The sequence below is a fragment of the Salmo trutta genome, chromosome 28 (genome assembly GCF_901001165.1).
Source record: "Salmo trutta chromosome 28, fSalTru1.1, whole genome shotgun sequence".
NCBI classification, from domain to species: Eukaryota; Metazoa; Chordata; class Actinopteri; order Salmoniformes; family Salmonidae; genus Salmo; species Salmo trutta.
The window spans coordinates 40,716,565-40,727,911 of NC_042984.1; the positions used below are offsets into that span (position 1 = coordinate 40,716,565).

At 40.7% G+C, this 11,347-nt stretch overlaps 1 protein-coding gene across 2 annotated transcripts in view; it reads right to left on the minus strand.

Annotated features, from left to right (window-relative positions):
- The window catches only part of LOC115166238 (cAMP-dependent protein kinase type II-alpha regulatory subunit), a 45,671-nt gene extending 36,639 nt beyond the window's left edge, over positions 1-9,032 (minus strand). The window contains exon 1 of one of the 2 annotated variants that reach the window (XM_029720058.1): positions 7,542-9,032. In XM_029720058.1, the coding sequence (XP_029575918.1) occupies positions 7,542-7,788 (247 nt within the window). In that variant the 5' untranslated portion in view covers positions 7,789-9,032. The remainder of the gene's footprint in view (positions 1-7,541) is intronic. The other variant, XM_029720060.1, reaches the window with a different exon arrangement.
- Between the last annotated feature and the right edge of the window lie 2,315 nt (positions 9,033-11,347).

Here is an 11,347-nt window from a genome sequence, read left to right on the forward strand (position 1 = left end):
GGTCTTGTTGTCTGTGTACAAGTGAGAAATTGCATCGTGCGCACAGAAGGAGTGAAGGAGACGAGACCAAAAATAAATAAGAATCATAAAAAACGAAAATAAAACTTGATTCTTGCGTAACAGGCATTTGGCACTAAAACATACAGTACCGGTCAAAAGTTTGGACACACCTACTCATTCAAGAGTTATTTTTACTATTTTCTACATTGTAGAATAATAGTGAAGACATACAAACTATGAAATAACACATGGAATCATGTAGTAACCAAAAAAGGGTTAAACAAATCAAAATATATTTTAGATTTTAGATTCTTCTAAGTAGCCACCCTTTGCCTTGATGACAGCTTTGCACTATTGGCATTCTCTCAACCAGCTTCACTTGGAATGCTTTTCCAACCGTCTTGAAGGAGTTCCCACATGCTGAGCACTTGTTGGCTGCTTCTCCTTCACTCCGCAGTTCAACTCATCCCAAACCATCAAACCATCTCAATTGGGTTGAGATCAGTTGATTGTGGAGGCCAGTTCATCTGATGCAGCACTCCATCACTCTCCTTCTTGGTCACATAGCCCTGACACAGCCTGGAGGTGTGTTGGGTCATTGTCGTGTTGAAAAACAAATGATAGTGGGACTAAGCGCAAACCAGATGGGATGGTGTATCACTGCAGAATGCTGTGGTAGCCATGCTGGTTAAGTGTGCCTTGAATTCTAAGATCATCCGTTCACCTACTCTGCGTCTCACAAAGACATGGTGGTTGGAACCAAAAATCTCACATTTGAACTCATCAGACCAAAGGAAAGAATTCCACTGGTCTAATGTCCATTGCTCGGGTTTCTTGGCACAAGCAAGTCTTTTCTTCTTATTGGTGTCCTTTACTAGTGGTTTCTTTGCAGCAATTCGACCATGAAGGCCTGATTCACGCAGACGAACTCTGTGAAGCATTTATTTGGGCTGCAATTTCTGAGGCTGGTAGCTCTAATGAACTTATCCTCTGCAGCAGAGGTAACTCTGGGTATTCCTTTCCTGTGGCGGTCCTCATGAGGAAGTTTCATCATAGCACTTGACTGGATTGGTTGACCTTCGTGTCTTAAAGTAATGATGGACTGTCATTTCTCTTTGCTTATTTGAGCTGTTCTTGCCATAATATGGACTTGGTCTTTTACCAAATAGGGCTATCTTCTCTATACCACCCCTACCTTGTCACAACACAACTGATTGGCTCAAATTCATTAAGAAGGAAAGAAATTCCACAAATTAACTTTTAACAAGGCACACCTGTTAATTGAAATGCATTCCAGGTGACTACCTCATGAAGCTGGTTGAGAGAATGCCAAGAGTGTGCAAAGCTGTTATCAAGGCAAAGGGTGGCTACTTTGAAGAATCTCAAATAAAACATATTTTGATTTGTTTAACACTTTTTTTGATTACTACATGATTCCATATGTGTTATTTCATAGTTTTGATGTCTTCACTATTATTCCACAATGTATAAAATAGTAAAAATAAAGAAACCCTTGAATGAGTATGTGTGTCCAAACTTTTGACTGGTAGTGTAGATAATTTAGAAAAATGTGATTGTATTTTTCTTCCCTTTTTACATTACAAGTAAAAATGGAGATCGACAACTATCTCTGACTGTCTTCATCGGTTTCTTTCTTGTAAGCATTTACCTATCCTGGAGTCAGACCTTGTGGGAATCTGTGGTAGAGAAGATAAATGTATGACAATTTAGCATAGACACTACATTACATCTAGTGATCATCATCATCATGATTTATATAGTTTAGGCATATAGCTAGCTAGTTGTGGTGTTACCCAGCTAACAATAATAGTCCTTGCTAACACTAATATATAACTTACCTGCATTGAAAATGAACTAATGAACTAAGTGTATTGACACAAGTATCTAGCTAGCAAGCTAGTGTTAAGATGCTGGGTGTGTCTCACGTAATAACCTTGGGTAATGGATACCCTGAGAACAAGGTTAAGGGAAGATAAGACCATCGAGCCCAGTTAACGTTAACTAGCTAGAGAGTAGCAACCATACCATGTTTCACCACCTTTAGCTATTTCACCACCTTTAGCTAGCCAGCCAAGGTTAGAAAACTGGCTAGCTAATACATTTTTTTTTTTACTCCCGATTTCTATTCTGTTTTAGGTAACACGCTAGCTAGAATAATGGGCAAGCCCGTCAAAAACAAAAACGTACTTTCGCTCTCCCGTGTTGACGTTTTGACCTACAACACTGTCTTTCGCTGCAATGTCTGAATTTTGTACACTGACTTTCTCGACCCCGTTCTTTGCACACTTGTTACATGATGTCGATGTCAACACGTGGGCTTGTTTGAGGTGGTCGTTATTTCGAGTGTGTTGTGCAGATCAATGTTCCCTAAAATTTTTGTTCAACACTGAGCAAATTTCAGGTCGGCTGAGCGCAAACTTGAATGTTGTGAAACTTTTGTGCAAATTCCAGTGTGCGTTTACAGTGAACACTGAAGCTGTACCCACTTTAACCTCTTCGCTATAGGGGGCAGTATTATCACGGCCGGATGAAAAACGTACCCAAAGTAAATGGCCTACTTCTCGGGCCCAGAGTCAAATATTTGCATATTATTAGTAGATTTTGATAGAAAACACTCTAAAGTTTCTAAAACTGTTTGAATGGTGTCTGTGAGTATAACAGAACTCATATGGCAGGCAAAAACCTGAGAAAATTCCAAGCAGAAAGTGGCCTGTCTGAGAATTTGTAGTTCTTCTTTTGGTTCTCTATCGAAACTACAGTATCTGTGCTGTTACGTAGCACTTTCTAAGGCTTCCATTGGCTCTCTAAAGCCTTCAGAAAGCAGATTGAGGCGTCTCCTGTCTCTGGGCAGATAATAGGAGCTCAGTTTGTCAGTGGTCTGCCAGGTGACTAAGAGATTGGATATGCGCATTCACGAGACCACGCGTTTTTTTCTTTTCCTCTTTGAATGAATACACTATTGTCCGGTTGGAATATTATCGCTATTTTATGAGAAAAATAGCATAAATATTGATTTTAAACAGCGTTTGACATGCTTCTAAGTACGGTAATGGAACATTGATTTTTTTTGTCTCGAAATGCGCTCGCGCGTTAACCTTTGGATAGTGACCTGAACACACGAACAAAACGGAGGTTTTTGGACATAACTATGGATTATTTGGAACAAAAACAACATTTCTTGTGGAAGTAGCAGTCCTGGGAGTGCATTCTGACGAAGATCAGCAAAGGTAATACAATTTTTCTAATACTAATTCTGAGTTTAGTGTGTCCCGAACTTGGCAGGTGTAAAAATAGCTAGCCCTGATGGCTGGCTAACGTTTATGATGAGTAATTTAGTAAATTCACTGGAAGTTTTCGGTGGGAATACAATTTCTGAACATCACACGCCAACGTAAAAAGCTGTTTTTTTTATATAAATATGAACTTGATTGAACAAAACATGCATGTATTGTATAACAATGTCCTAGGAGTGTCATCTGATGAAGATCAAAGGTTAGTGCTTCATTTAGCTGTGTTTTGAGTTCCTGTGACATATATGCTTGCTTGGAAAATGGCTGTGTGATTATTTTTGGCTGTGTACTCTCCTAACATAATCTAATGTTTTGCTTTCGCTGTAAAGCCTTTTTGAAATCGGACAACGTATTTAGATTAACGAGAGTCTTATCTTTAAAATGGTGTAAAATAGTCGTATGTTTGAAAAATTGAAATTATTGCATTTTTGAGGTTTTGTATTTCGCGCCACTCTCTTCCATTGGATATTGGCGAGGCATTCCGCTAGCGGAACCCCTAGATGTTAGAAGTTAAGTTACAGTTTCAGAAAGTGGTCAAGTAGGCTACTGTGGCTGCCAGAGTGGCCTGCCATAAAAAAAAAAATATGGAGAAAATACATCCCATACATTTTAACATGGAAATAGCTGTTTTATCATACAGCCTACAGTAGCAGCCAACGTGTGGTTTTCAATGTAGGCCTACATTCCATGAGACTGTCGAAAGAAAAAAAAGCATGCAGAGCTTGACTGTAACCTGTTTATCCACTTGTCCTTCAGACAAGGAGGTGACTAAAAGGTTTGTGTTGTTTGATGCAAGAAGCCACTTTACAAAATAAAATTCATTATTATTCACATACCATTATTAGAGAGAATCAGACAAACGATGCTACCCTCTGCCTATTGGCTACTTAGCTTATTCAAGCACGTCTCAATACAAAACTGCCCCTTTAGGGAGGAAAAAAATAAAAAAATAACTTGTTACCCAACTCACTTTTCAAAGATGTCTTGTGCCCTTGTAAGAAACAATCACTCCCCCATTGCTGACTGAAAATGATCTAGGACTGGACTAATAACTCACTAATTAGCAAAGGATATGGACAAATGTGCACACGTGGCTAAATGCAGCTCTGGCTTTGATATCAAAACAAGCACATCTACTCAGGACCACTCATGCTGTATACACAGTCAAGTTCAAAGTGAATGGCACAGATCCAATGATCTATTTGCATAAAGTCCTGCAGCTCTGATTGGTTATGCCGCACCAGTCTGCGTAGAGTACGGGCTGGGTCGAGCATGTTCACACAATAGAATCCTACTCCGATATGTTCTGCCTAAAACAAAATCTCTTGTATAATTTGTTGTGTTTCGGTACGTTGCATTGAAAGTGGCTAATATTGCGTTGACTCGATCACAATTCCCAAAGTAAAGGGAAACATTGATAGGCGGAAAACTCTAGAAAATTGAGTTCAGTTCTATCTTGTGCTTCTCTGTGCAGGTTGATATTTATTCTGCACCAAGGAATCTCATCCAAAAGTGACTGTTCCTCAACAGTGAAACCCTTGCAAGGATACAGTGCATTCGGAAAGTATTCAGACCCCGCCCCGTTATCCACATTTTATTACGTTACAGCCTTATTCTAAAATGGATTAAATAAAATTCTTCATCAATCTACACATGATGACAAAGTGAAAACAGGTTTAGAAATGTTGCCCCCCCCCAAAAAGAAAGACAAAACTGAACCATCTTATTTACATAAGTACTCAGACCCTTTCCTATAAGACTCAAAATTGAGCTCAGGTCCATCCTGTTTCCATTGATCATGCTAGAGATGTTTCTACAACTTGATTGGAGTCCTGTGGGAAATTCTATTGATTGGACATGATTTGGAAAGCCACACATCTGTCTATATAAGGTCCCACAGTTGACACTGCATGTCAGAGCAAAAACCAAGCAGTGAGGTTGAAGGAATTGTCCGTAGAGCTCCGAGACAGGATTGTGTCAAGGCACAGATCTGGGGAAGGGTACCAAAAAAATGTCTCCAACATTGAAGATCCAAGAACACAGTGGCCTCCATTCTTAAATGGAAGAAGTTTGGAACCACCAACACTCTTCCTAGAGCTAGCCGCCCGGCCAAACTGAGCAATCAGGGAAGAAGGGCCTTGGTCAGGGAGGTGACTTAGAACCCGATGGTCACTAACAGAGCTCCTCTGTGGAGATGGGAGAACCTTCCAGAAGGACAACCATCCCTGCAGCACTCCACCAATCAGGCATTTATGGTAGAGTAGCCAGATGGAAGCCAATCCTCAGTAAAAAGGCACATAACAGCCCACTTGGAGTTTGCCAAAAGGCACCTAAAGAATCTCAGACCATGAGAAACAAGACTCTCTGGTCTGATGAAACCAAGATGGAACTCTTTGGCCTGAATGCCAAGCTTCACGTCTGGAGGAAACCTGGTACCATCATGCTGTGGGGATGTTTTTCAGCGGCAGGGACTGGGAGACTAGTCAGGCTCAAAGGAAAGATGAACGGAGCAAAGTACAGAGATCCTTGATGAAAACCTGCTCCAGAGGGCTCAGGACTTCAGACTGGGCCGAAGGTTCACCTTCCAACAGGACAACAACCCTAAGAACACAGCCAAGGCAACACAGGAGTGGCTTCGAGACAAGTCTCTGAATGTCTTTGAGTGACCCTACCATATCCCGGACTTGAACATGATATAACATCTCTGGAGAGACCTGAAAATAGCTGTGCAGCAACACTCTTCATCCAACCTGACAGAGCTTGAGAGGATCTGCAGAGAAGAATGGGAGAAACTCCCCAAATACAGGTGTGCCAGGTTTGTAGCATCATCCCCAAAATGACTTGAGGCCATAATCGCTGCCAAAGGTGCTTCAACAAAGTACTGAGAAAAGGATCTAAATACTTATGTAAATGTGATATCAGTTTTTTTTATTCATTATAATTTAGCAACTTTTTCTGAAAACCTGTTTATGTTGTCTCATTATGGGGTATTGTGTGTAGATTAATCAATTTAGAATAAGGCTGTAGGCCTAACAAAATGGGGGAAAAGTCAAGGGGTCTTAATACTTCCTGAAGGCACTGCATGCATGCATGTATGTATAACTGGTGGACTAAAACAATCTCGGTCGACCAACAACCTAACAATCGACCAGTCAATTCGACCAGTCAATGTCAGCCCTAAACCCATTATTCAACCAAGCTTTATAAGCATACAATTTGGCAAGCACAAATGACTCCCACAATTTAAACATAACTTTTTAGAATGTGTTCAAATTTATATTGATGGTTAAATAATCGACCCATTGTCAAATGCAGTCAAATGATTCTACAATTTAAAGTATTCAAAAAAAATGTTTAATTGTTTCTGAACCCGTTTTTGCCATCAAGACTCCAGAGCCCTTTACTGCAGAGTTGTGTCAGGGAGGTGGTAGGTTATCAATTGGCTAACAATTATCACGCGGTTTGTGCAGGCAGAAATTTTGTGAGTTGGGATGCTATATAGGACACTAACACTTTGTAACAAGCATGGTAACATGCTTTGTTACACCACTATATTTAGACTGCAATTACAGTGTAGCTATGAATTTCTACAATTAATTACAATACTTGTAACAGTTTAATTACTTATGTAATAAGGACCCCTTAAAATGAAGTGTTACCAAAAATTACAATTAAATTCATTTCAATCCCACTTTGTAACGCAACAAAATGTGAAACATTTCAAGGGGGTGTAGGAACTATTTAGGAACTATTTTTACTTTGAATAAGTTACACTATATTGATATTGATTACTGCGCTGTTGGGTAGAGCTTGCAAGTTAAGCATTTCACTGTACTTGTGTATGTAACAATAGAACTTAAACTTGGCATCTTATGTCCGGCCAGGGCTGGCAGACATTAGCTGGCCGCATCTTTCTTCTGTAAATATGTTTTTCATGGCATGGGTGTGTGGTGCATTGCACTTATGTCATCATTGAAGACAATTACAACTAACCAAATAAGATCAGCAGCGGGAAATAATATAACATGTGTAGCCTATAGGATGTCACTGACAGTTGCAGTCATAAAGACTAACTAGTTTAACTAAGGTTCTCCAACTACAGTCCTGAAGTGCAGACCTTTAGTCCATCTGTACTCATCTCTATCACATCTGTTTCAAGTGACCAACTAAGCATGATCGTATTCAGTCTGGGCCATATTAGGTGAAAGGCCTTATCAGGCAGTAACTTACGCTCGAAATCAGACTCGTCTGACCCGTCTTCGTCTCCATTTGACTCTGTTTGCATCGGCTCCCCATCAAACATCACTCCTTTCCCGAGCTTGACATCAGCACCCGCCCCATCTTCGCTTCTGGTGTCCCGCAAGCGCGTGAAATATTGCACGGCGAATTCCACCAGGTCGGGTGGCCTCTGTCGAAGCACCTCCACCGTGTAGCCTTGCAGCAATTCCGTCAATCCCACCGGTATCTCGATACTCATGGCTGAGTTTAGATGGCGCTACCCAACTACAAATACGTTCAGGTATACTGTGGTTTTCTTACAAAAATATAAATGTAGCTAGCTACGAATTCTACCAGTCCATGTGTAGCACGCTAGTTAGCTACTGCTACTGTGAGATAGCTGACACTGGTAATAGCTTCAGAGAAACTGGGTTAGCTTGCTGACATTGATGAGCAGTTCACTGGAGAGGTTGCTTAGTTTAGCCAGCAAGCACAATGTCCAAGCAAATAGTGACACTTCTTTGTCGAAGGGAGGTCGGTCTTGTGTAAAGAATGAAATATGACCAGTGACGTTAGCGTTAGTTTCTGATATCTGACTGAGCTGTCAAGTTGGGCAAGTTAGCGTTAGCTAGATAGCTCGCTAGATGCTTTTATGACAGCTGACCCGTAAACGTTAGCACAAATGATAACGACCGTTAGCTGGTTCCCTCGCTGGCCTCCCTGTTCTCTTTATTTCGCCTCCTCTTTTTCGCCCGTCTCCTTGCCAGGGTAGCGACTCAAACCCTCCAGCTAATGGTATAACTGATCAATATCAACAGCTTATACAACAATTATATCCAATCTGAGTTAAACTAGCTAACTGATTAGCGAACGGACGACGTAGCTACTTACTACTGTTACACCAGCTAGCAAACTATCCAGCTAATTTAGCATATAATTAATGACACTTTGGAGGGTGGGACTTGTGAATGTAACAGTTAACTTTAGCTAACCGGTTTCTTCCGATTAAAGAAACTAACTACAACATATAATTAAATACCCGAGGGCTGATTTAGTATTATACGCATAAGTAACAGCGGTTATAGCTAATCGATCACGTTACTTTTTAGCTAGCTACCCGTAACTAAACTAGCCAACAAACTGGCTAGCTAAGAAGCGTCTGATGTTACGATTGCAGACTGTTCAGATAATCCGAAACCGGCGTATCCCAAGCTCCCGTAAACAAGGAGCGGCAGGGACAACCTAGACGTTACCTTGAATCCAAATTACCCAGTGTTTCAAAAAAAAAAGTACAATAAAAATGTGTGGTATGTTGGTATCGTTACTTGTGCTATTCGGTAAATCCGTTTCTGCCTACAGTTGAGGCTCTTCTTTTTTTGTTTTTTTGCTCCACCGCACGAGCGTTGTTTTCGGGGGCGTGGTCACTTTACAGGGACGAACGTAGACACGGTTGATTCACCAATCCCCTCGAAGACTCATGACACGCGAGGATTTATCGCGTTCGTTTTTAAGGCGGAAGGGGCGTGCCCAGCGGAGGACGATAAAGGGAGGGGCGACAGACGCTGACCAGTGACGTCTGTCTGACTAACTACTCAGTATTGTTTGTAGATCACTCAGTCGGTCAAAATGTACCCATGAAATATCATGGTTTTGATGCTCTCGAAACACGGCCTTAGAGTGGCGCACCAAGCATATCAAAGGGAAGGGAATGGGAACACAATTGTATTATAATCGATATATATTTGGTCAATGCATTTCAATAAGAATACACAGTGTATTTGTATTTCTTTCAAGATAACAGTATTTGTATTACCTGTAGTTGGCCCTGTCTGTTTTATTGGGGTCCAACAGGTAGGCCCTGTCTATTTAGGCCCTATATATTTTTACCATATTTGGCCTATATGGGCCAAATCAAACAGACCCTAGTTGTGGCCTTTCTTACAACTGTGTTAAGAATCTCCCCACATAATCACCGGAGCCAATTCATGGATGGCTTTCCCACATGTATGCAACAGGTTGTATAGCAAATATAATGCAGCCTATTCCTGGTTTCTCTTACCTCAGAGGCATAGGTAAAGCAGTTGCCATGATCACATTGGAACTGATTGACTTCAAGTCCTCAGATTAACCCGACCACTTGTAGAGAGTCTTGCCTTGAGTCTCCCTCTGGTGGATAAAGAAATACAGTAGCCAAAGAGTATGTAGTTATGCTACAACAACAGTGTCGTTCTGAACAATATTTCCCAGGCCCTGTAAAATGAGCTACATAATACTAGCGGTTAATCTCTATGGTTAAACAGTGATTCATTCCCTGGGGAGGTTCATCTTTTGGCACAGGCTCTGTTTTTTTTTACTGGGTAAAAAATGATGCAGCACTGAGAATAATTGACAGTGACAGATGGGGATCCAGATGTTTTGGACCCCTCCAATTTGCTCACAGTGCTCCTTGTTATTATTTTTTTTAGAAACAAGGCTTTAGGGTTTGTTGTTACGATAATGTGGGTCCCAGCAGTCTGTGTCTATAGTGTGACAGTAAGGCATTCATGACTGTGTTTGTTTGTTGATTGAAAGAGAACCAAACAGTGGAATAAGGTGGACACAGCCAGACTTACTAATGGATTTGGATTTCATGCTGTGTTCATCATCACAGACATCCATTCTGTATTTACCATTCTATTGTGCTCCCAATATGGCATCAGTGGTGTCAACCCCATATCATGAAATTACTGGACAATTCACAAAATCGCTTTATGGAACACTACAATTCTCTACGTTGATATGACGTGTTATAATATGATAGATTTTTTTATGTATGATAAGTATTTGTTTAATGTTTTAAATGTTTACCTATGCGAGTTGTTCACAGAAGTCCAGAGAGGACATATGAAGAAAAAAAAGCCCTTGTGTCGAGATCACAACTTATTTATCGCATGATCACAACATAAAAAAAGTTGTTTTGTCGAGATCACGAGATAAACTCTATGAACAGGAGTGGATGCATTGATAATAGATTGACAGTATGGCAGTTCAGTTCATAAGTTAGAATCACTTCATAAATTAGAATGTTAACAAGCTAAATGTCCGTTACCTTGATCTAAGAGCTCTTGGGGAATCTAAGCCCTTGTTGGGCATTTAAGCCCTGAACATGCTTGAGAGGCAACACTGTCTCCCAGGCTGTATGCCACCCCCAAGACCACAGCCAATCGCATGCAAGCAACAACGCAGCTACAGTGCCTTCAGAAAGTATTCATACCCCATCCATCTACACACAATACCCCATAATGACAAAGTGGAAACATGTTTTTAGAAATGTTTGCAAATTGATTGAAGATGAAATACAGAAATATGTAATTTACATAACAAAGGGGTTGAATACTCAAGACTCAAGACATTTCTGCTTTTCATATTTTATTAATTTGTAAACATTTCCAAAAACACAATTCCACGTTGACATTATGGGCTATTGTGTGTAGGCCAGTGCCAAAGATTCAATAGCAGTCTCAGAAGCTGATAAATCAGGATTCTACCTTGTAGGCTGTTTCATAGGTAAAGCTCCTTGCAGGCAGATTAGCAGTCAGTGCATTATGTATATGACCAAGACTGGTGCGCTCTATTCCTGGCAGGCTGATCTGATTTAATAGTAGCCACAGAGGCTGTTAAGTCAGGATGCTGCCTAGTAGGCTTCCTGCAAGGAGCTTTACATATGAAACAGCCTACAAAGCAGCATCCTGACATCAGCCTCTGAGGCTGCTATTGAATCTGATCAGCCTGTCAGGAATGGAGCTCACCCACTGTAAATGTAAGTATTATCCACAAAG